The sequence below is a fragment of the Neofelis nebulosa genome, chromosome 8, assembly GCF_028018385.1.
Source record: "Neofelis nebulosa isolate mNeoNeb1 chromosome 8, mNeoNeb1.pri, whole genome shotgun sequence".
NCBI classification, from domain to species: Eukaryota; Metazoa; Chordata; class Mammalia; order Carnivora; family Felidae; genus Neofelis; species Neofelis nebulosa.
In genome coordinates, this window is record NC_080789.1 from 24,544,385 (window position 1) to 24,570,599 (window position 26,215).

The 26,215-nt window shown below is 35.8% G+C and overlaps 1 protein-coding gene across 5 annotated transcripts in view; it reads right to left on the bottom strand.

Annotated features, from left to right (window-relative positions):
* Positions 1-26,215, bottom strand: part of CFAP54 (cilia and flagella associated protein 54) — a 288,646-nt gene that overhangs the window by 153,529 nt on the left and 108,902 nt on the right. For all 5 annotated transcript variants that reach the window (XR_009265430.1, XM_058741709.1, XM_058741710.1 and 2 more), the window contains 6 exons: positions 19,894-20,022; positions 18,107-18,221; positions 16,240-16,329; positions 15,583-15,709; positions 10,059-10,173; positions 8,970-9,070 (listed from right to left, as the gene is read on the bottom strand). Coding sequence is in view for 4 of the 5 variants with exons in the window: in XM_058741709.1 (XP_058597692.1) it covers positions 8,970-9,070; positions 10,059-10,173; positions 15,583-15,709; positions 16,240-16,329; positions 18,107-18,221; positions 19,894-20,022 (677 nt within the window). In the remaining variant the exon portion in view is untranslated. The remainder of the gene's footprint in view (positions 1-8,969; positions 9,071-10,058; positions 10,174-15,582; positions 15,710-16,239; positions 16,330-18,106; positions 18,222-19,893; positions 20,023-26,215) is intronic.

Genomic DNA, 26,215 nt, shown 5'->3' on the forward strand with positions numbered 1-26,215 from the left:
AAATGTCAATCAACTATAAACAAAATGACTTCATAAATCCATATTCAATATGTTCTGGAAAAAACTAATATTTCAAAATGTAGCTAACAGTTCATATCGTAAGCATAACATATATTCAATTTTTTGAAATTATTCCTATCAAAATCTCAAAGTAGTCCAACTATTTTTATAGTTGCATAATTGTTTATATGGCATGACTTCAAAGTACTTCTCTATCTGAACATAAGGGTTCAACAAAGGGAAACAAAAGTAATATAAAAACAGGGAGGGGACAAAACAGAAGAGATTCATAAATATGGAGGACAAACTGAGGGTTACTGGAGGGGTGGTGGGAGGGGGGATGGGCTAAATGGGTAAGGGGCACTAAGGAATCTACTCCTGAAATCATTGTTGCACTATATGCTAACTAATTTGGATGTAAATTTTTAAAAATTAAAAAATAAAATTAAATATATTTTAATGTTTATTCATTTTTGAGAGAGAGAGAGAGAGAGAGAGAGCAAGCAGGGGGTGGGAGCAGAGAAAGAGGGAGACACAGAATCTGAAGCAGGCTCCAGGCTCCAAGCTGTCAGCACACAGTCCAACACGGGGCTTGAACTCGCAAGCTGTATATCATGACCTGAGCCCAAGTCGGACGTCTAACCTCCTGAGCCACCCAGGCGCCCCTCTTTTTTTTAATGTTGACAACATTGCTGCCCCAGTGATCAGTGCCATTCTATCTGATTTATACTGAAGAAAGGGTAAAAATTCTCAGTTGGTAAGTGAAAGTGTCTTGTTCAGTTTAATAGATGTTGTGCCTGAATCTGACACAACACACACACATGCACACACACATGACAAAAAAAAAAAAGAAGCTGGATGGAAGGAAGGAAGGTAGGTAGATATGTTGCTGCACCAGAGGCACAGACATTTTCATGGAGAAAGGAAGGAAGGAAACAATCTTTTAACAGGTAGTATTTACATTATCATTCAGTGCTAAATATTTTGTATTTTGTTAATGATTTCCTTTTAATCTAAGGGTGGTTTTTTTTTGAGCTTCTTGTGTTGTTTGGATGTCTTAGTGATATTATTTGGTTTCCAAACAAATGGGAGTGTTTTAAATAACTCTACCTTCAAAATAAAAATCTAATTTCCAAAATAAAAATCAATCTTGTTCCTGTATGAGGAAATCAAGTCTCCTCAAAATGTCTAGGAGAGTTTGACAGGACTGGCTGCATCTTCCCTGCACTGAGGGTGAGAGAGTCCAGCAAGAGAAGAGGGGAGTCTTCCTCTATGTACCTTGTCAAGGTAAGAACACATCCAATGGCTTGGAAGAGAGGCAGAGCCAGCCCAGAGGGTACAGAATGCTTCTTCTTTTACCACGTGAGCAGTTCCTAACATTAAGGGCACTCCACAACCAGCTCTGTGTCTCTATGAGCCACAGATATGAGCAGACCCAGCAGCCAGAGAGGAAGCTCAGGAAGGACAGTCAGCATAAACACTCAGCGACATGGAACCATAAGAGGAAGGAGATGGAAACCCGAAATAGGAAAACATTAGAGAATCCAGACACTGTCAGCTGTGTATTCGAGCTTTAGCAAATGAGTTAATACATTGTCACCAGTGGAAATAGGATTCAGGATTCATACCATCATAAAAAAGAGTTACAATTAGGAAAAGAGAGAACACTGGAAAACATCCTGTAGCGTGGAACTGAAACTGGACCTATCAGTGTGAATTTATAGTTTTAGACAGATACATAGGTCTAGTTAGGTGGACATGTATATTTCCCAGTTCTTTCTGCTGAAAGGGCCTAGAAGCACAGATACATCAGGAGCCACTAAAAGGAATCAACTGGTTCCAGGACCGGGGCAGGAAAGTACAAGATGAACATCTTGTGGTAAATCAGAGGAAGCTCAAAAACATGATGGGGACACGTCAAAAAGATTAAGGAGCCAGGCTGAAAGGGCTCCTGCTGGCCAAATTTGGAACAATTTGAGACTCAAAATAAATAATGATGTTAATTTGATAAAGGGTATTCACAAAAAATAAACCTACCACAAATACCATTCTTAACAACAAAATGTTGAAAGCTTGAAAGCTTTTACTCTGAAACAGAATCAGACAAAGATGCCCACTAATACCATTTCTTTCAGCATTGAAATAGCAGGCTTAGTGAGAACAATAAGCAAGAAAAAGGCAGTGGGGGCAGGGAGAGTACAAGGATTGAAAATAAAGGAATAAAACAGTTGTCATTCATAGACAATATGATTATATATTTATGAAACCCAAAATAAACTACAGATAAAGTATTACAATTAATCAGCAAATGTATTAAGCCCATGGAAGACAAAGTCAATATAAAAAAAAAATTCTATTTCTACATATCAGCAACAAACAATCAAAAATGAAATTCTAAAAAGATATTTCTAGTAACTTAAAAAAATACCTAGGGTGGCGCAGTCGGTTAAGCGTCCGACTTCAGCCAGGTCACGATCTCGCGGTCTGTGAGTTCGAGCCCCGCGTCAGGCTCTGGGCTGATGGCCCGGAGCCTGGAGCCTGTTTCCGATTCTGTGTCTCCCTCTCTCTCTGCCCCTCCCCCGTTCATGCTCTGTCTCTCTCTGTCCCAAAAATAAATAAAAAACGTTGAAAAAAAAAAAAAGAATTAAAAAAAAAATACCTAGGAATTAACCAAAGCAAAGATGTGCAAGACACTTTCTATTTTCACAGAAAATAAAAATTATAAGGATAATTTTAAACTATATAGAACTAAATGAGAATAAAAACACTACCATATACTAAAAATTGGAAGATACAGCTAAAATAGTGATTAGAAGGAAATGTGTTAGTCTTCAATGATCATGCTTTCTGATTCAAAGCAATCCCTACCAAATTTCCAACATGTTTTTGTTTTTTTTTTTTGTATTTTTAAATTAACAATGTAATTTCCATTTTCCCCCAGGAATTACTTCTAAATGACTATTTAAGTTTTTTAAATGCATAGAATCATTTTTACTCTATCTTTTCAAAAATTGGTCTCTACTGTGTCTGATTATAGTAATGTGGTTTGTATGAGTACAATGTTTGAAATTTATTGAGACTTGCCTTATAGCCAATACTGTAAATGTTCTATATGTGCTTTAAAAAATAAATGTTTTTTTAAAAAATCCTCTAAAAAATAAGCATTTTCCAGTTGTTGGTTATCCGTGACCTTTTTTTCTCCCAAATTTAGAATGAAGTTGTCAATTTCTGCCAAAATACTACCAAAATTAAATGACGTAAGCATCCCACATCTGTATATACTCTTAGTGAAATGTTGGTTCAGGTCTTTTGCTCATTTCCTTTTCTTTTTTTAAGATTTTATTTTTAAGTGTCTTTTGATCATTTTCTAATTGGACTGTTTATTTTTATTATTCTTTTGAATTTTGAGAGGTCTTTATATATTCCAGATATAAGGTCTTTCTTGGAGACGAGCTTTGCAAATACTTCATCCCAAGTGTATAGCTTGTCCTTTCATCCTTTTCATAGAGTCTTTTACTAAGCAAAAGTTTTAAATTTTGATGAGGCCTGAGGTTGTATGGTAAACATATGTTTAGTTTTATAAGAAATCCCATAGTGTGGGGCGCCTGGGTGGCTCAGTCAGTTAAGCGGCCGACTTCGGCTCAGGTCAAGATCTCGCGCTCTGTGAGTTCGAGCCCCGCGTTGGGCTCTGTGCTGACAGCTCAGAGCCTGGAGCCTGTTTCAGATTCTGTGTCTCCCTCTCTCTGACCCTCCCCCGTTCATGCTCTGCCTCTCTCTGTCTCAAAAATAAATAAACATTAAAAAAAAAAAGACTGATGATGTTGAACATCTTAAAAAAAAAAAAAAAAAAAAAAAAAAAAGAAATCCCATAGTGTTTTCCAGAGTGGCTGAATCTTTTTACATTCCCACCAGCAGTGTATTAATGACCTAGGTTTTCCTCATGATTGCCAGTATTTAGTGTTATCACTGCTTTTTATTTTTGCCACTAAAATAGGTTTTAATGATATCTGTGGCTTTAATTTGTGTTTCTCTAATGGCTAATGATATTGATCATCTTTTTATGTGTTTATTTGTCATCTATATATAAGTAAAACTTTATTTGTTCACAATATGATTGTCCACACAGAAAGCCTACATCTATGAATAAATTATCAAGTAGTATTGAAGACAGTTGTTTACAAATCAAATTATATTCCTATACAAAAGAACAAAAGCATTCAGAAATGTAATTTTAAAACACTGTTTACACTAATACCAAAAAGCATTTATCTGACATAGCTAATGAAAGATGTATGGCGTCTTTGTGGAAAATATCATAAAAATTTACTGAAATATATTAAATAAGACCTAGGTACATGATCTGTATACTAATAGAAAAAATCAATATTGGGAGAAAAAAAAATTCCCAAACCCATCTATATATTCAAACCTATCTCTACCAATATCATGAGTTTTTTGTATTACTTGACAAGCTATTCCAAACTACTCTGTGGAAGAATATCCAAGACTTCTTCAATATTGTGATATTGGCCCATGAATAGATAAACAGACTAAAGGATAGAAAAGAGAGCTCAAAACTACATACATGAAAACTTGCTAAATGACAAAAGTGACAGTGATGGCAGAATAGACTATTCAATAAATGGCTAATAACAACTACTCAATAAATGAGACTAGACACTTGGGTACCTGTACCAAAACTACAAAAGATGGGGAAGGAGATTCTTCCTTTCATGATTCACAAAAATAAATTACAGTTAGATGAAACTTCTAAATGTGAAAATCTAAAATTTAAATTCATAGTGAAAATACCTTTACTACCTTGTTCAAAAACAATAAAGAGAAATGTTGACACATTTGACTCCATCAACAATTATAACTTTTGATTTAAAAAAGAAAACTTTTAGGATGCCTGGTGGGTCAGTCTGTTAAGCATCCAACTCTTGATTTCAGTTCAGGTCATGATCTCACAGTTTGTGAGAGCAAGCCCCACATCAAGCTCTGCACTGATGTGCACAAAGCCTGCAATTCTCTCCTACTCACTCTCTCTGCCCCTCCCCAGCTCACACTCATAGTCTCTGTCTCTGTCTCTCTTTCTCTGTTTCAATAAATAAATAAACATTTTAAAATAAGAAAAAAGAAAACTTTTAACATGTAAATAGATAAGCCAAAAACTGAGAAAAGCATTAGCATCCAAATTTCTAAAAATAAATGAGAAAACAATAAGTTTTTAAATGTACAAAGGATCTAAACAAGGAGCCCTGAGAACAAAAAACCCCAGGATCTAATTAAAACATGAAAAGGCTCCTAATCTCATTAGTAAACAAAGAAATTAAAATGAAAATAACAATGAGATAAATTTTCACAATTCAACAATCCACAAAAATTTGAAAATGTGATAATAACACCAACTGTTGGTAAAGACATTGAATACTGGAAACTTGACACACCACTGACGAAAATTTAAGAGCAACTTAGCAATATCTAGTAATGTGAAAGATGTTCATATCTTGGGAACTGTACTCCTATGTATTTACCCCAGAAACTCTCAACATTTGCATACAAGAGCTTTGTACAAGAATGACCTTTGCACTACTGTTTACATCAGGGAAAGCTTGGGAAACAATTTAAATATCCATTTACAGGATACTAAATAAATAAATTTTTATTTATTCATGCAATGGAATACTCTACAGTAGTAAAATGAGTAACTAGACATATATAATCAACATTAAAAATCTCAAAAATGTAATATTGAGGGAAAGGAGCAAAATGGCAAAGCAAATTGTAAGAAAGTACTACACATTATTTAGGAGTATATACGTATTCAGTTGAAGTATAAATGGGGTGCCTGGGTAGCTCAGTTGGTTAAGCATCTGACTTTGGCTCAGGTCATGATCTCGCAGTTTGTGAGTTCTGTGCTGACTGCCTGGAGCCTGCTTCAGATACTGTGTCCCCCCTCTCTGCCCCACCCCTGCTTATACTCTGTCTCTCTCTGTCTTTCAAAAATGAATAAACATTTTTAAAAAAACATTCAATTGAAGTATTAAGTCACTTGTGATAAGCATGATAAATGACAATTTTGGTTAGTATTACTTCTGGTTTTTACAAGGGACAAAAATGCATTCCAAAAAGGATGCATGAGACTTTCAACTGTGTTTGAAAGTTTTATATTTTAAACTGCATATAAAAAACTGTACATGTTTTTTGTTATATTATTTTCTATGCTCATCTAAAATATGTCATATTTCAAGTCATGTTAGTGGGGTATTGGAAAACTTTTCAATTAGCAATAATTGCATCTTAGATAAACCTCATTGGCTATGATATTACCACTGCCTGATGGAGAGTTTCGAGCAACAGTCATTAAGGATACTCACTGGGCTTCAGAAAAGAAATCATCAGTGAGACCCTTAACAGAGATAAGAGTTAAAACAGAATCAGTGAGAGATGAAGAATACAATAAACGAGATTGGAAACAAGTTTGACACAAGGAACAGCAGGTTGGAAAAGCAGAGGAATGAATTAGTGACCTACAATATAAAATAATGGAAAATAATGAAGTTGAACAAAGAGAGAAAGAAGAACTATGCAACATGAGAATAGATTTAGGGAACTCAGTGACTCCATAAAATGTAATAACATTCATATTATAGGAGTCTCAGAAGAAGGAGAAAGAGAAAGGCAGGCAGAAAATTATTCTAAGAAATAACAGAAAACTTCCTAATCTGAAGAAGGAAGAGACATCCAGATCCAGGAGGCACAGATAACTCCCACTGAAATCAACAAAAGCAGTCCAACACCAAGACATATTACAATTACATTTGCAAAAATATAGTGATAAAGAAAAAAATCTTAAAAGCAGAAAAAAGAAAAAAAACCTTTAAAAATCTTTAAAAAAATCTTTAAAATCTTTAAAAATCTTAAAAAGATAAAAGAAGTCCTTAACTTACAAGGGAAAACCCCTAAGGCTAGCTGGAGATTTCTCAACAGAAAGTTGGCAAGTCAGAAGGGAGTGGCATGATGTATTTAAAGTGCCAAGCGGGAAAACTCTGCAGCCAAGAATACTCTATCCAGCAAGGCTATCATTCAGAATAGAAGGAGAAATAAAGAGTTTCTCAGACAAACAAAAACTAAAGGAGTTCATGACCACTAAACCAGCCCTGTAAGAAATATTAAAGGGGACTCTCTGAGAGGGAAAGAAAGACCAAAAGTGACAAAGACGAAAAAGGAAACAAAATCTCCAGAGACAATAACAAAGCAAGTAATAAAATGGCACTAAATACATACCTATCAATAATTACTTTGATTGTAAATGGACTAAAGACCCATCTATAGGCTGCCTATAAGACACTCACTTTAGACCTAAAGACACCTGCAGATTAAAAGTGAAGGGGGAGAAACATCTATCATGAAAATGGATGTCAAAAGAAAGTTGGAGTAGCGATACTTGTATCAGACAAGCTAGACTTTTTTGTTCTTTTTTTGTTTTTACCCTGCTTTGGTATTAGGGTAGTACTGGCCTCATGGAATGATTTTGAATGTGTTCCTCCTATTCCATTATTTGTAAGATTTTGATAAAGATTGTCATTGCTTATTTTTTTTTAATGTTTGGTAGAACTTAGCAATGAAACCAAGTAGTATTCTTGGTTTCTGTTCCGGGATATTTTTTATTCTTAATTCAATTTTCATTCTTGTTGTTGGGCTAAGAATATTTCTTACTTCTTAGATTCAAGATTCATGATTCAGAGTTTTGGTAACTTGTTTTTTTTTTTTTAGGAATTATCTGGGGTTTTTTTCCAAGTTATCTGATTTGTTAGTATACAATTGCTTATAGTAATCTGTTATCACATTATGCATTTTTTGTAGTTATTTGTTCTATTGTTTTCTCTTCCATTTCTCATTTTGGTTTTTGAGTCTTTTTTTTTCTTAGTTAATGTAGTTAAAGCATTGCCAATTTTGTTTATTGTTTGGAAAAACTGGTCATTACTTTCAATGTTATGTTATTGTTATTCTGGTCTCTATTTTATTTATTTATGACTTTTCTTTGTTATTTCTTTCCTCTACTAAACTTCAGTAAAGTTTCTTCTTTTTCAGTTCCTTGTGGTATAATGTTAAGTTGTTTCCTTGCACTTTTTTTCTTAATGTAAGCATTTATAGCATTAAAAATGTCATAATTTACATTTTTGTTTAATGTTTATATATTTTTGAGAGACAGAGACAGAATGTGAGTGGGGGAGGGGCAGAGAGAGAGAGAAAGACACAGAATCCGAAAAGGCTCCAGGCTCTGAGCTGTCAGCACAGAGCCCGACATGGGGCTCGAACTCACAAGCCATGAGATCATGACCTGAGCCAAAGTTGGACACTCAACCGACCTAGCCTCCCAGGTGCCCCAAAAATGTCATAATTTAAATAAAGAAAATAAAGGAACAGTCAAACAGATAGTAGGCAAATACCAACAAAAACAAAGTGAGAGTGGTTCTATTATGCATATGTTGCTCTTAAGATCCAAATTACTAAATAAAGAAGGACATTTTATATATATAATGACGGTACGATATATAAAGAATATATAAGAATCATAAGTTCATACTCATAAAAATAGATGCTAAACATTTCATCATGATAAGTTTTATGGTTTCAGTTTTATGAACAAGAACATCAGGCCCACTAATAATTAAAAGTAATTTACCAATCAGGTTCTTGACCACCCTACCTAAACTATTACCTCCACCCAAGGCCAGTTACTCTAGGCATATCATCCTGTTCATTTATTTTATAAAACTTATCAGAATGTTAAATTGTCTTGTTTATTTGTGTGTTCACTTATTTAGTGTGTTCCTATCATTAATATGTAAGTTCCCCAAGGGCCGTGATCTTATCTATCTAGTCTACCAGTGTATCCCCAATGCCCAAAATAATGCCAACCACATAGTAAACATTTATGGAATTAATTAATCAATTAATACCTTTCATGTTCCATCATTTCAGCAATAGATGGATTTTTAGAAAAAAATTCTCTTAGAGTTTCCTTTCTTTTACTTCTTTTTGTTGGCATCATTTCTATAGTCTTAATATAGGAGATAACAAAAATGTTACAAATTAAATCTAAACTATGAACACAATATTATAATTTATTCATACTCTAATGTTTATCTCTTGACAATGAAATACAGTGATATCTTTATAACTTTCAATTAAAATTACTATCAAAAGAAACAAAACAATATATGACTATAAAAATATCCACATGGAGAGGAGCCTAGCTGGCTCAGTTGGTTAATTGTCCAACTTCAGCTCAGGTCATGATCTCACGGCTTATGAGTTCGACCCCCATGTCGGATTCTGTACTGACAGCTCAGAGCCTGGAGCCTGCTTTGGATTCTGTGTCTCCCTCTCTCTGCCCCTCTCCTGCTCACATTCTGTCTCTCTCTCAAAAATAAAGAAACATTAAAAAAATTTAAAAATATCCATATGGGGGGCGCCTGGGTGGCTCAGTCGGTTGAGCATCCGACTTTGGCTCAGGTCATGATCTCACAGTCTGTGAGTTCGAGCCCCGCGTCGGGCTCTGTGCTGACAGCTCAGAGCCTGGAGCCTGCTTGAGCTTCTGTGTCTCCCTCTCCCTCTGCCCCTCCCCCTCTCATGCTCTGTCTCTCTCTCTCTCTCTCTGTCAAAAATAAATAAGCATAAAAATTTTTTTTAAAAATATCCACATGGTAACTTAAGAATTATAATGTATTATATAATAATAATATTGTTTATTGGTATTTCCTACTGTTTCTTTTTTTTTTCTCCTAAGAAAGAGAGAGCAGGGGAGGGACAGAGGGAAAAGGAGAGAGAAAGAATCTTAAGTAGGCTCCATACCCAGCATGGAGCCCAATGCAGGGCTTGATCTCATAACGATGAGATCACAATCTAAGCCAAAAGAAGAATCGGGCACTTAACCAATTGAGCTACCCACACACCCCTATTTCATATTATAATAAATACAATGCAGCCAATCATTTCTAGACACATGAATCTCTTAATTTCATTAACTTAGAATTCAAAAGTCTTACTCTTCCAATCTCCATTACTGCAGCTTTGAACTTCTTCAAAGGTTTGCCTGTCTTTTTACACAAAATATTGTCTTTATATTTTGTTCTTTTAATTCCAAGTAGGGATTCATTCCTCCTAATACAAAAATAAAAACTCAGTTAAAAGGATCTGTAAGAATTTACAAAATTATCCCAAAGCAATAAATCTTTAATGAATATTGTCACTGAAATCGTATGAGAAGAATGTCCAAAACTGTTTGTGTCTCATGCATAAATTAGACTGTGATATTCCTGATCATCAAGGAATAACTGCCCTTTCGAAAGAGCAAAATGTAATTCATACCATAACATGTGATGAGAGCTTATGTATGACATAGAAGAAACAGAAGTGAACTGAAAATAAAACAACATGAACACATCCCTTTAAAACTGAAAAGATAACTACATAAGAGTTTCCCTGGACAAGCTATCTTGCTACCAACAGATTTCAGTCTCTTTGGTTCCATCATGTCCAGGCTCTTAGCTGCTATCATGTTCTGAATACCAACAGGTGCTAGGCATTTTATATGACTATGAAAACTTATCCCCTCCTCCAATGACTTGCAGAAGTTCTTAACCTCATTTTTTCAATCTGCCATGGGCCCCTAAGGTAATCCAGGCCCTTCCAGCACTGTGAAGTCTCTCATTATCCCTCCTTCTATTGATACTTATCATCTACTGTCCCTGAAATTTCTATATTTTCTAAAATTTATATTTCTTTGGGTAGGTATTTGCTAATTCCAGCAAAACCCTGCTATCACATGATAAATGAGATCCAAAAACTTAAATTGAATAAAATGTAAGGCTAATGAAATGACTGGGTGAGTCTGGATAACTAGTTACAGGAGTTGGGGTTTCAAATTCACCTTGGTCCCAATGGCTGTTGGCCATTTATTTTAATTTTAATGAAGATGATCCTGGATCCTATGGTTGGTTGGGACTCCAGCCCAGCTGCAGCAGTTCCAAGAGTCCCCCAGTTGGTTGGCATTCATTTTGGCAAATGTTTTGTCTCCATCAACTAGGAAGCTTAGACCAGTGACCACTGGGGACTTGGGGAACCACCCTGTGCAACTTGCATCTGGAGACTGGTTGCCTGCTATTTTCCAAGCAGGTTGGTCTCTTCTCTATCCCCTGCCTCACCCACCCTCCAGAATGCTTGACCTGGTTTCTGTTACTGCAGAAAGATACAGGAAGGAGAGAAGGTCATGGATATACACTTGCCATCTTCCAATTTTCTCAACATTTGCCTCCATGCTCTGCAGAATTCTCACCCACTGAATCAATTAAACTCCTCCCACTTCCTGACCTCTTTAAAGAATGCTTCCTCCTAGCTTTTTATTTTGTTTATGGTATGTTATGAAAAATGGGATTTTTAAATTTTTATGTAGTGTTATTGATCTTTGATTTCATGGCTTATTCATTATTTTAATTACTTATATCAACACCTGTTTCTGACTAAAAACATTGAATCCCAATGCCTGTCTGCCTATAATTTCAAAAACAGAACTCTGTTATACTTTATCTGATAATACAAATCTCTCTTTTGCTCTTTTTTATTTTTCAAATATATTTCATTATTCTAGGTCATTCTATAAAATGAATTTTATTAGAATTACATTAAACCAATAAATTAATTTGAAGATAATAGAAATTAAAGTAGTCCATCTGCCCATCAAGTAATGTACTATGTCTCTCCATTTATTCAAGTCATTTTTAAAAATATCCCTTAGTGAAAATGTTTGATCTTCTTTTATTAGCCTAAGTCTCCTCACAAATCCTGATAAATTTAATCCCATGCTTCATAGAAATGGGATCATTTTTCCATTATACTGTCTAGTTGATATAGGAGAGCTATTGGCTTTGCATCTAGCTATCCTATGGAATTCTCTAATTAGTTCTGATAGTTACTGGTTAATTAGCTTAAGTTTTAAAAAAATAATTATTTGCAAATAGCAATCACTTTATCTCCTTTTCAGAGTACTTCACTGAAGAATTCATTTGACAAACATTTTGGAGACCCTATTTTGTGATAATCACATGAATTCTAATCTTAAATTCTATTTCTTATTTAATGCTCTGGCAAGAACTTTCACAACAATGTTAAATGATAGAAGGAATAAGTTTCCTTGTTAAAAAGCTAATTTGAACAGAAAATATTCTTCTACACCTAATTTGCCAGGAATGGTTGTTGAATTTCACCACATGACTTTTTAGCATATATTAAAGGTTCCTTTGACTACCAGTAATAATTACATTTGCAGATTTCCTACTATATTTATATTGAGAATAAGATCTACATTTTCAATGCTGAATTTAAAAGCTAGTACTTCACGAATTTTTGTTTCTATATACTACTGATTTAGAATTGACTATTTTTAAAATTCTTTTTATAAAGCTGCTATCAGAGACTGGTGTGATAAATTTAGTAGGAAACTTTAAACCCATGTGCTGAAATAGCTTTATGTAAAGTAAAAATTATCTGTTCCTTTAAAATATGAAAGAAGTAGCCTAAAAAAATCTGAACTATTCAATTTTTTACTATTTCAATCAATTCTTATTTTAAAAATTCCAGATTATCATCATTTTCAATTAGAAATTTCTAATTTATTCATATTAAATTGTATATGCTATTATCTAATGGTTGTTTGCTTACAAATGTATGATTATTACCTCTGTGGATTACTTGTATTTCACTGTCTCTTATTACGGTGGCTGGAAATTTGCCTAATTTATTCTTATCTTCAAAGAACTAGTTCTAGTAGTTACCAATTAAGTGATTTTGAAACCATTATTTAATTTCAACTTTTATTTTTATTTTCTTTTTTTTGCTTTCTTAGATTTATTTCATTTTTCTAATTGCTTGAGTTCAATGAAAGTTCATTTGATTTTATTTTTAATTTTTAGTAATAGAGGCTTCTAAAGCTAAAAATTTCTCTATTTTGAGTACATTTGATGTTAGGGTTTCTCATTATCATTAACTTTCAAAAGTATACTTTCAGTTAGATTTCTTTTTTGATCCAATAATTACATATGCCTGTATTTTTTTATAAAATTTCAGTTTTAGGGGCACCTGGGTGGCTCAGTCTGTTAAGCGTCCAACTTGGGCTCAGGTCATGATCTTACAGCTCGTGAGTTCGAGTCCCACATCAGGCTCTGTGCTGCCAGCTCAGAGCCTGGAGCCTGCTTCAGATTCTGTGTCTCCCTCTCTCTTTGCCCCTCCCCCATTCGCACTCTGTCTCTCTCTCTCTTTCTTAAAAATAAATTAACGTTAAAATTTTTCAGTTTTGGGGCGCCTGGGTGGCGCAGTCGGTTAAGCGTCCGACTTCAGCCAGGTCACGATCTCGCGGTCCGTGAGTTCGAGCCCCGCGTCAGGCTCTGGGCTGATGGCTCGGAGCCTGGAGCCTGTTTCCGATTCTGTGTCTCCCTCTCTCTCTGCCCCTCCCCCGTTCATGCTCTGTCTCTCTCTGTCCCAAAAATAAATTAAAAAAAAAAAAAATTTTTTCAGTTTTATTATACTGTAAAACTATGTGGTCTTTACAAATTTTACTCTCGGTTATCTATTGAGCCTTATCCTGCAACTTAAATATTACTTTTTAAATATTACTTTTTTTAAAAAATTACTTATTAAAAAATATTACTTTTTAAAAAATTTAATGAGTGCTTTAAAAGGTGTTTAGTCTCGATTGGCTATATATATTAAATTAATCTTACTAATTATATACATGTTCTGTGTTCTTTTTATTTCTTTCTAAAGTAGCATGTTCAACTCTCTCAATATTATTATATCTCTGTCAAATCAATCTTGTCTTCTCAGCAGTTACTTCCATATACATTGATTTTTTTTTAATATAGAACATGAAAATTCATGGGGGCCTGAGTGGCTCAGTTGATTAAGTGTTGGACTCTTGATTTTGGCTCAGGTCCTGACTTGATCTTATGGTCGTGGGATCTGCCCACTTTGGCCTCTGTGCTGGCAGCTTAGAGCCTGCTTAGAATTCTCCCTCTCACTCTCTCTCTGCCCCTCCCCACTCATGTTCACTTTCTCTTTCTCTCTCAAAATAAATAGATAACATTAAAAAAAAAAAGAACATGAAAATTTATGAAATACCTTTCCATTGTCATTTATAAGCATGATTGGTAGAATCACCCACTTTGAATGTGAAAAGGTAGAATTAAAAATAAGTAACACAGAGATTATTCTTTTTTCTTTTTGAAAGAGTTTCCTTTTTATTTTTTTTTATTTTTTAGAGAGAGAGAGAGAGAGCACACATAAGTGGGGGAAAGGGACAGAGAAAGAGAGAGAATCTTATTAGGCTCCACACTCAGCGAAGAGCCCCCAACATGGGGCTCAATCCCACGCTCCTGGGATCATGACCTGAGCTGAAATCAAGGGTCAGACTGAAATCAAGGGTCAGATGCTCAACTGACTGAGCCACACTGGTGCCCTGAATTATTCTCTAAAATATTACTGGTACAATTGATAAGCTGGGGTGGAGGGGGGGGTGGAGAACCTGAAGTTTAATCTAAATCCCCACACCAAAATAAATTCCACATGGATTAAAAGATTAAATATAAAGCATGAAACCATAAAATTGGAAGAAAACACAGCTGCACATTTTTCTGTTGCAGAAAATCTCTTTTGTGCAAAACTATGTTAAGCATATGAACATAAAAAGAAAATAGGTATTACTATCCAGGTAGAAATCAAAGTTTTGCATCTGTTCCTCCTCTATATTCCCTGAGTTGGAGAAGAACATCCTAAGACATCTGCTCAGACTTGAAAATTGAAATCATTATGAACTTAGTCACACTGTTCGATCTCCAACCTTGAGTCTTTTGTTACACCACTGGTCAATGATTCTAAGCCACTTACTCTGTTTTCCTCTTTCAAAATATCTACTATTCTTAGGTTGGACCCCCACAATCAGCCCTCCAAATTTCACCATACACCAAGTGTCTTCTGATTCTCTTTGGTATTAACAATGTTATTTGTGGCTTCCAAACTTCTAATTTCAGCTCTGATTTTTTTTTTAATTTAATAGAACTTTCTGACTAATTCTCTGAATACCGTAACCTGTGAAATTTAATGAAAGCAATTTCCTCCTTTATCACTTGAAAATATGAAGCACATAAATTCCAAGCTTTTTTTTCTAATAAATGAAGTGCCTGTTTTAGGAAGAATGTTTTTCTACATGTTTTTCTGAGAATGTTTCCCTTTTGCTGCCATGTTTTAAATAGACCTCATGTTATTGATGCTTCTTTTTACTAAAATGAGAGACAGATCAATGCATAATGGTGAAAGGGAAGACCAGTTGTTGGAAGAAAATGTTTAGTTATTTATCTATTTACACACACAGACATAAATCCTTACAGTCTCCTAAGTGGCTGTTTACCCCACACTATGTGCATATTCCACCATCTTTTCCATCCACTTTATATATCTTAAAATGACAATGTTACCTATCTTTGAAAGCTTTAAATATTATAAAATATATACTACAAATACCTTTTTAAGAAGTCATAAACAGGATTTGTTATCTCCACCATAAGATGAAATTTTTCATCGTTCATACATTTTAGCATAACTTGTGTAAAGAATTCTAGGAATCTAGGTCTCTGCTTAAATTTCATAACTGTGAAAACAAAGAAATGTATAGCAGTAAATGTGTCAAGAACTCCTGTCTTTCCAAGATCAAATAATCCTTTATGGTCTATATTTCATTTGTTTTCTAAATATCTCAGTGTTGAAAACTAGTTCATAAAAGTTGCCTCTAATGTCAGACAAGTTGGGGGGAAAAGTGCTAATTATCAAAATTACTAGTTATCCTAATTTTTATTCTCTCTCACTCTGAGCTAAGCAATAATGTTGCTATTTCTTCATAGCTGGACTTGACAATCACTCACATTTTTCAATTACCTAATACTCATAGGCTTCATAATATCACTCACTACCAAAATAAGTCACCATCAAAGTTCTGTCTTTCCAGATTTTAAATCATATTACTTGACAACCAATAGTTATTTTGTGTTATTCTAAACAGGTAAGAACTCAAAACCTTCTGTCTAGAAAAGTGAGATCTTTCAGACAACAACAAAATCCACACAATAAATGATCTTCAATAGAAAATCGAGTGAACAGCACATATACGTTTAGGTCACCTACCTTCTTTCACAGCACCTTTGACCGACCAGTTTAAAACAATAGGGTAAAGAAATACAGGGTCCTCTGTTCCTGAGAGTTCAGTTGTAACATCTAAGGTTTAAAAAATTAGTAAGTTGTAGGTTCTGTTTAACATGAATAACCAAAAATGAAAATTCTTTGGAAGAATGTTCAAGCATTCATTCTAAATTATGTGCTTTCAAAATATCAACTACATCATTATATTTGGGGGCATTAAAAACTTCAGTGATCTTAGTTATTTTCCTTTCATTTTTCCCCCTAAAAGCCAAGGAGATCACCACCAAAGAGGTGAAGAGTTTCTAAGGCTTGAGTCTCTCATATTCAATGGCTGTCATATTACCAGCAAACCCCAGACTCAGAAACATACCAATTATGTTAACTTTATTTTTACACAATAACTTTTAAAAGACCGTAAAATATAGAATAATGAACAGCACAGCCACTGGAGCAAGGCTGCCTGGGTTCAAATTCTAACACCAACAATTTTTAGTTATGAGACCTTGTTAAGTTACTCATCTTCTCTGTGCCTCAGGTTCTTTACCTTTAAAATGGGCATAAGAGTAGCTCCCTCATATGGTTGTTATATAAGGGCCATATGAGTTTCAATATGTATAAAACACTTAAAATACTTCCTGGCACACAGAAAGTACTGTACAAAACTATTATTTTATGATTATTTTGTTATTAAATCTGTTGTTTAGCTAGTAACATTACATTGTGCTTCTTAGTAAAATGTTTTTACTGACAAAATGAAAATAATTCACATCTCTAAAACACTTCGCATTTTAAAGAATTATATTCTTATAACGAGACAATTACAGCTTTCCCAAAGCTAGGTTTACTGGTTGTGTGAATAATAGAGCATTGGGTTCAATTCATTAATTCAACTCAAAACAGACTTTGAAGAGAGAGAGAGAGAGAGAGAGAGAGAGAGAGAGAGAGAGAGAGAGAGAGAGATATCCAGGTCAGGGAATTCTGATCCCAGATAGAACTGAGGCACACTAAGAGAGGTGAGGTCAGGACACAGAATTCCTCAAGTAGTCAGTTCCAGAAAGGTTGAGGGGCCAAAAGTAGAACCTCCTACTTGAGGAAAATGTGGAGAGAAAAGGTACTCTCTTATTCTTCCAGAAGGTTTGAAGTACCTGCTAAAAAGCAGGTGATAATATTTATCATCACTAGAAACTAAATCAATTTCTTAAGCAGATTTCCAAACTGCAAACTCCAAAATTCTAATCACTGTATGCACAGTGGTCCATTTTGAAATTCCTATTTGGCACAATGACCTAAAACTAAACCACTCTTTCACTTGAGCAGACTGTGGTTCAAATCACTCACTCATTAACACACTTCACACTATCCTTTTATTTCTGTTACATTTCTGCCTTTGAAAGAGTAGTGATTCTCAATTTTGCGCTCCCCTCACCAATACACTTGGCAACATTTGCCTCCCAGTTGATTGTCAAAGCAGGGAAGATGGTGTGCCAAGCATCTAGGTAGAGGACAGGGATGCCGTTCATCATCCTAGGGTACTCCACAGCAAAGAATTAGCTGACCCAAATCGACAAGAATGTCGAGGCTGAGAAACCCTGCTTTAGAATCAAAAATAAGCCAGCTATGTAATCCTAAATAAATCACTTAATCTTCATGAACCACATCAGAAAAAGAGCAGTTAGCAATCCATTATTAACACAGTATTTTTAGGATTAATGAACTAATGTAAAAGCACCTTAAAGGATTTATTTACCAAATGCTAATCTCATCTTAATCCTTTTAACAAAATAGTTTCTTATTTAAAAAAAAAAAAACATAATGCCAAGTAGAAGTATATAGGAAGAAAAAAAATGACTACATTGCTTCGTCAGTTTGAGTAGGTGGGTCTCCAACAAGGCCAGCTGTTCATTTATTTTTTCAGGTAATAATATCTGCTGTGGCTTCTTAGGCTTGTAAGACTTCTTAGAAGAACCCTAAAAACATTGGTTAAGTGTCAGAACGTACTTCAACATGTTTCAACAATTGTCACTTTCAAGTAATAATCTTTAAATTACGATTTCATACTTTCACGCCTGGTGGATAAAAACTACAATCTACATGGCTAAGTGATATAAATGAATAATTAATAATAACAGTCATTTCATCCCAACTAAATGACAAACACAATACTCAGTATTTTATGGAGATTGGCCAAAATATTTCTTCTCTTCCCCTCTCCCTTCTTTCCAGTAACTTCTACAACCCAAAACCCCAACTAGCACCATCCCTTCAACCTATACACACTTTTCTGAAAGCAGCTGAGGGTAGAGCTCTAAAAAATCCTCAAAAGAAAACTCCCATCTTGCCCTCAGAAATGTATTCCTTTTTCCCTTTTCTTCTTTCCTTTCTTTTTTCCCAGAGGAGCTTCTTTACAACTAAGCTAATTGCCTTTGCTGCTTTGCCTTTCATTGAAACATAACGAGATCTGCAATTATTGGATTAAGTATTAGTGGATCTGTGCTCAGTCTCCCCACCATGTTTTCAACAGTCTGAGCCTGAGAACTGAAGTGTTAATGTCTCCTGTTCTCAAACAAACAAACAAACAAACAACCCTCCCAAGCCCCTACAGGCTTAAAGCGTCCTTGAGGGGCTATAACAATTTCTGACTCTTATAAATTAGGCGTTAGCTTCTCAGTCCCTACAGTCTTAGAAGGAAGTATCACAACATTCCACTGGGCTTGGGGCTCCATGGAAGGACACATGGGGTCCTGCCCTGCAATGATGTGAAGGAATAGGCTCATGAGTCAAGGCCTGGGTGACATAAAGGGCCTGGCGGCTGATGGACTCTGACAGTGAACAACAGTTGGTGGAAAAAAACCCTCAAAAAGCATCCAGCTTAATCAAAACTCTCTCTAAACAAAATGACCCTTCACCCCCCAAAAAAGTATTATGGCTTTAAAAAATTCGTCCAGTAAAATAGTGGTGGTTTTTGAAGCTTTCTGTGGCAAGCACACACTTACTTTGGCATATAATTCATTATATAATAGAGATAGAGATGGGGCCAGTCCAACAGAAACAGAGTCTAGGGTTGACAGTCTCTCTCCCCACCCCAGTCAGTGAATTAGTAGGCTTCAAGTAATTCCTAGTGCTCCTCAGAAATGAAGCAACATTTCAAAATTTGATCTATAAAAACACATAACCGTATGGTTTCAAGAAAAGGCAATACAATGGGAGGCAGATACTAAAAAGTAGTCTTAGACATTAGCAGTTTCATAAAGAAGACAATTTAGGTGACACAATGAGGTTAGGAAAAATCTGTGAACAAACTAAAAAGCTCTGACAGGTATTTACTACATTCGCTGACCCACCCAGAATCATAAAATCAATTTGGGAGAGACTTTACAGGGCTTTTAGTCCCCTGTCCAGCTGGGCATAGGAAACTCTGATGGTCAACACCTGATGGTCAGTACTGGTGAGAGAGGCTCTTCAGTATTCCAGCATGGATGCTTCTAAATAAGGAAACTCTTTGCTATATACCACTTTTTGTTTATATAAATATGACAAATTTGAAACTAGTCAATTTTCTAACACATTTGCTAGTATCACATGACACTTAAAAGACTCAAATAAGTATATGTTTTAAGACAAGAAACAAAAATCAATTACCTCCTCTTGTGTTTCTTCTTGGTCAGTCACACCAAATAGAGATTTGCACCCTGATGTGATGTCTAACATCTTTTTTCCATAATTTATAATCATAACTGCCAGGTCATATTCTTTCCATGAACGCAAAATCTAATTGAAAATATTTATTAATTATAAATATTATTAATTATCCCTTGTCTATTTTCAAGTGTCATCCACCATCTTTCATAAACTCAAAAGTCCCATTAATGTTTGGGTCTAAGAATTCCCCTGATTTTGTTAAGGAAACTGGTAATTTACCTCCAGATTATATTTCCCCACAATTAAAGCTGCACGATTCCACTGCTTTAAATAAAGGACAAAATAACAAGATTATCTCCTCAATAATGAATTTCCCATATTTCTGGGACATATAGCCATATATGTTTCAGTATAGTAAGTTAACTATTAAGAAAATATTTCCACTTAACACACCCATGTTAAAACAAAATCATTCTAAAAAGTCCATATAACCACTGCCTCCTGTCTTGAGTTGCTTTCTATGTGAAATGGCATAATTACTGACATCAAAATGTCTGGGTTAGGGGGTGATTTAAGATCGGTAAATGATTCATAAGACATTCTAGTGGTGGACTAGACTAGAGACAAGCTGTGTTGGGCAGATTCTCCATGAACCAGAGCTGCAATCATAAAAAGGGGAGCTGCTCTCATCCACAATTTGTTACTAATTACTATTCTTTGGCCTTCTCTAGCCTGGCCCTTACCTAGTGTAAAGCACTCATCTCCTTGTACTTTAAGCTTACAAAATATTGAGCCAAATATAAATTCTGACACTCACTATGGTTTCAGGCCTTCATGGCTCCCTACCCCTGAGGCATTTCTCAGAACAACTTGCCCACTTTATTTATAAAGCTTCACCTGGTCATGAACATCTGGGCGCTAGCATCAACTCTAGAAAGGTTTCCCTGGCCAGCAGTCTGATTTGCATAGGGGACACATTCATGGTGAACCCCATAAGGCCATTCTCCAAGAGTATAAATAAGCTTGTAGGAATTTGTTAGATGTAGGTGTATTCTGTGAAGCTGAGTAACTTAGTATTTATTTAAGATAAGTAACAACTGTTACTTCCCATACAGTGAAAGGATATATACACGGGTGGTTGCATAAATCTGATAATACCTACCTGATCCAAGGTGCTAAGAAATAGAAATACTTCGTGGGACCCAGCAATAGCGTTAAATTAATGCTGACCATGGAACTGAGTGTGGGAAGGAAAACGGTGAAATAAATCTTGAAAAGGTCGATGGGGTTAGGTCAATCGGGGCTTTAAATGCCAGGCAAAACAGTCCAGTGTCATTATAAAATTGATATCAGAGGGAGTATGTTGTATTAGAAAGCAGAAATGAGCTGATGTTTGCTCTCCACTCAACTTTGCTCTCTGATGTAGTTGGAGGCTTAGAACTAGAAAGGACTGTGTCGTCTTGTCCCCTTATCTTCATATGACAGTACAAAATGATAAATGATAATGAATTTTTCCAATCAAAAGGGAAATAGAGAACCAATTCTACTTAACACACCAAATGGTGAACAGAAATAAAAAGACTATGCCAGATGTTTAGCATAATAAGTTTTAAACAATGCAAACATAATGGAACATTTAACATGACTTGTCTCAGAAAGTGGCACTTCATTTGGAATTCTGGCAACTTTTAGAAAAAATACTGCTGCTTAAAGAAGAAAGATTGAGTCATCTGAACAGATTACCAATGTTTTAAGCAGAACAGAGAAAGGACACAGAGCCATTAGACTAATTGGACTTTCCATGTCATAATAGAAAATCCATACAAAAAATGTGTTTATAAAAAAATGAACACCTGAAATCTGGGACTCGAGGCTAAGCCAGGGTTCTGGGGTTACCGTCAGGCTGGAGGAAGCTTCCGAAAGGACAATTCTCAGCATATCAGTTTGGGACAGAAGCAGCTCTGATATCAAAATTGTCACATTAATATACATTTTACTTTTTACAGATGTCCAAAATACATTCAGGGTCATTTCTATAATAATATCACTTGGATCTCAATGTGATTCTTCAAGTTGTGGGGGAAAGCTAGTGGAGTTGTGGATGGCAAGTAAGGAATCGCAGGGCCAGTCCCAAGCTGCTGTGTGCTATGGGAAAAAAATCACACAAGGCTGAGAGAGGAGACATGTGAATTCAAGGACTTCAACATGCACTAGGCCCCAAATGCTGGTCTTTTGTTCTAGGTCAGTACTCTCTGCAATCATCCACAGAAGCTGCTGCAAAACCTCCCATTCTTCTCAATCTTGGAAACCCACCCTTACTCCTTACTTCCTTACTCTCAGCAAATGACCTTGCTTCCTTTTCACAGAGGAAATGTAGGGAAACTAGCTTATCTCCTGTCCAGAAACCTACCTACACACTCACCTGTAACTCCAGCCATCCTACTCTCCTGTTAGTGGAGAGAGGTCAATCTCCCATCCAGACTAACCCCTCCCACCTGTGCTAGGACTCACCGCCTCCTGCCTTCTCAGGGATCTTGCTCCTATATCCTCATCCTTTCCCTCTCCTGGCTCCTCTCCTTTAATGGTCAAATGTGGAGTGCCTGGATGAGCAGAATTGGTTTGTTGGTTGGTTGGTTGGTGTTTTGTTTTGTTTTGTTTTGTTTTGTTTTGAGAGAGAGAGAGAGAGAGAGAGATTGAATCTTAAGCAGGCTTCAAGCCCAACATAGAGCCCAATTCAGGGCTCTGTCTCAGGACTGTGAAATCAAGACCTGAGCCAAAATCAAGCATTGGATGCCTAGCTGAGCTACCCAGGCACCCCTGGTGGGTTGGTTTTTAGCAGGAGAAGTTGCTATTGGCAACTTGCAACCTACAAGCTGCGTTGGAATAGTTTCTTTGTTCTGGAAGAAACATTGCAGTAGCTGCTATTAGTTATTTAAACGCAAAGTGAGTAGTTGTCCAGTACCCTGGAAAGAGAGTATAACCTGGCCTTCTTTTATTTGAAAAAGACATTCCTTTCCTGGAAATACTTACTGATGGACAAATCTGGGGGGCAGGCAGTGGGGGACGCCAAGCAGAGAAAATATTCCAAAGAAAAGTAACCTTGGAAGATACACTTTTAGTCCAGCATAACACCAATTAATGTGTGTGTAATAGTAACATTAGAAATGGAAAGGGGCACTTTGGATTATGTGGGACTCCTGCTTTCTCACTGGTTACACCACATGATAATGGCAGCGCTGATAGCACCAGAGAGATTCTCAAGGTTGAGGTTGGGAATGACAAAACAGCTATGGACCAATCAACTCTCCTCTTCTTCCTCTTGACTAATGGAAGCAGGACAGGCCCCTTGGATTTAGTGCACTCTTAAATAATTCTCTTCCCTTCTCACTCTACACACTGTCCCCAGACGATATCATTTATTTATATTGTTCATTTGAGTCCATATATTAATGATGGCTTTTTCCTTATACATATTTGGCCTCTCTTGAACTCCAAGACGGTAGTTCCAATTATATAATATACACCTCTTTGGATATCCTATTAGCCCCAAAAGTCAATATATTCAAAACTCAGTATCTTTTCTTTCCCATACAAAATTACTCCCTCTCCAGAGTCCAACAAATAGTATTGACTCAACTGCTGAGTCCAGATAGCTGGATTACTGTTGACTCTCCCCTCTTTCCCTTGTATCCCCACATACTCAGTAGTTGTACAGGTTGTCAACTCTATCTCATAAATAACTCTTGAATCCTTTCAATTCTATCTCCCACTTTTTCACACTATAGTAGCCTCCCCTCTTAAGCATGGGGGATATGTTCCAAGACCCTAGTGGATGCCTGAAACCTCAGATAGCACCAATCCTGATATACATGTTTTTTTTTTTAATACATATGTGCCTATGATAAAGTTTAATTTATAAGTTAGTCAGAGTAATAACAACTATAATAATAAAACAGAACGTTTATAACAGTATACTGTAATAAAAGCCATGTGAGGAGAGTCTCTCTCAAAATATCTTGTACTGTGCTCACCCTTCCCCTTGTGATGATGGGACATGATAAAATGCCTATGTGATGAGATGAAGTGAGGCGGATGACGCAGGCACCACAACACAGCGTTGGGCTACCGCTGACCTTCTGACAACGCATCAGATGGAGGCCCATCTGCTTCCCGATGCAGTTGACCGTGGGTACGTGAAACCGTGGAAAGCAAAACTGCAGATAAGGGGAGACTGCCATAGTTCAGTTTATCATCTCTCACCCTCTAACTCCCTCCCTGCTTCAGGTCTTATCCCACTCTACTAGCTGTTGTGCCACCAGAATAATTTCTCTTTTCTAAAATGCAAATTTCATGATGTCATTTCCAGGTTTAAAACCCTTGAATGGCTCTTCTCTGACCTCATTAGAGGGCCATCCATCATCTGGTACCTGTTCACTACTCCACTTTTCAAGGTGACTGAAACACATCCTTCATAATTAAAAATAAATCTGATTCTTCTTTTCCCAAACTTTAAAATTATTTCATATTTTCCCATTGATTACTCTATGAGGCAATGTTAATAATCCTGTATCTGTCAAATATTTTTTTAATATTTGCCTTTAAGCCTTGTTAATAGTGTCTTGCCATAAAAAAAAAATTCTTTTAATTATCATGTAATCTGTTTATCTATCTTTTCCTGTGTACCTTTTAAATTATATGCCCTTTTGAGAAAGGTCTCCTCTGACTTCAAGGCCATACAAATATCCATCTGGACTTTATTTTGTTTATAGTTTGAGGTAGAGCTCTGGCTTTGTTTATTTACAGATGAATAGTCAGTTATACCAACACCTTTTATTAAATAAAATATTTTAATAAATTATCATTTTCCCAATAAATCCAAATGCCACCTTTGTCATATATTAAGTTCTTCTGTAGACCTGGGACTGGCTATTCCCGGACTCTTCTATTCTTCTGAACTATTTGCCTATTACTTTGTTAACACCATTTTTTATTGAAGTGGCCTTATAATAAGTCTTAGTATGTATTGAGAACTTTAAGTTATTCTAATCAGTTTCAGAGAAACCCCATTGGGATTCTGATTAGATCTGTGTTATATTTAAATATTATTTTAGGAAGGATTTATATTTCTATGACATTAAGTCTTCATATTCAGGAACCTGGAGTGGCCGGCCATATGTTCAGATCTTATTTTGTGCCCTTCAGTAGATTTCACAGTTCTTTTATTTGGGTCTTTTAGCACTCTGTTAGGTTTAAAATATTGTATTTTTTCCTCCAAGTTTTTATTTAAATTCCAGTTAACATACAGTGTAATATTAGCTTCAGGTGTACAACTTAGTGATTCCTCACTTACATACAACACCTGGTGTTCATCACAACAAGTGCCCCCTTAATCCCCATCACCTATTTAACCCACCCTGGCTCACCTCCCCTCCATCAACCCTCAGTTTGTTCTCTATCGTTAAGAGTGTGTTTCTTGGTTTGCCTTTTTCTCCCTGCTATATTCATCTGTTTTGTTTCTTAAATTCCACATGAGTGAAATCATATGGTATTTGTCTTAAAATATTGTATATTATAAAGTGGTATATTTTCTTCTCTCCGTTTCTAACCAGTTACTGACAGTATAAAAATATCAGTTTGAAAGCATCTCACAATCATTTTATAAATTCTTTTTTCGATTATAATAATGTTTACTAGATTCTCATGAGTTTTGGAGACCTGTAACAATTACAGATTAATTTATACTTGTTTTAAAATTTTTTTTAATGTTTATTTATTTTTGAGAGAGAGAGAGTGAGAGAGCTTGAGCAGGGGGAGAGGCAGAGACAGAGAGGGAGACACAGAATCTGAAACTGGCTCCAGGTTGTGAGCTGTCAGCACAGAGCCCGATGTGGGACTAGAACTCACAAACCATGAGATCATGACCTGAGCTGAAGTCTGACACTTAACCGACTGAGCCACCCAGGTGCCCCAGTTTTTTAATATCATAAAATTTTTCATATCGTTATCTATTGCATTAGAGAATCTCTACAAATAATGAATCACACTATTAAGAGTCAGCATCTCCTATACCTGATTTTTAAGGAGGCGTTTTATGAGTGTTTCTTACAATTATAAACACTTGAATCTGACTTAAAAATTTTTTTAATGTTTATTTATTCTTGAGGGAGAGACAGCCAGAGCGAGAATGGGGTAGAGAGAGAGGGAGGGCAGAGAGAGAGGGAGACACAGAATCCAAAACAGGTTCCAGGCTCTGAGCTGTCAGCACAGACCCTGAGGCGGGGCTCGAACTCACGAGCCATGAGATCACACGAGCCATGAGATC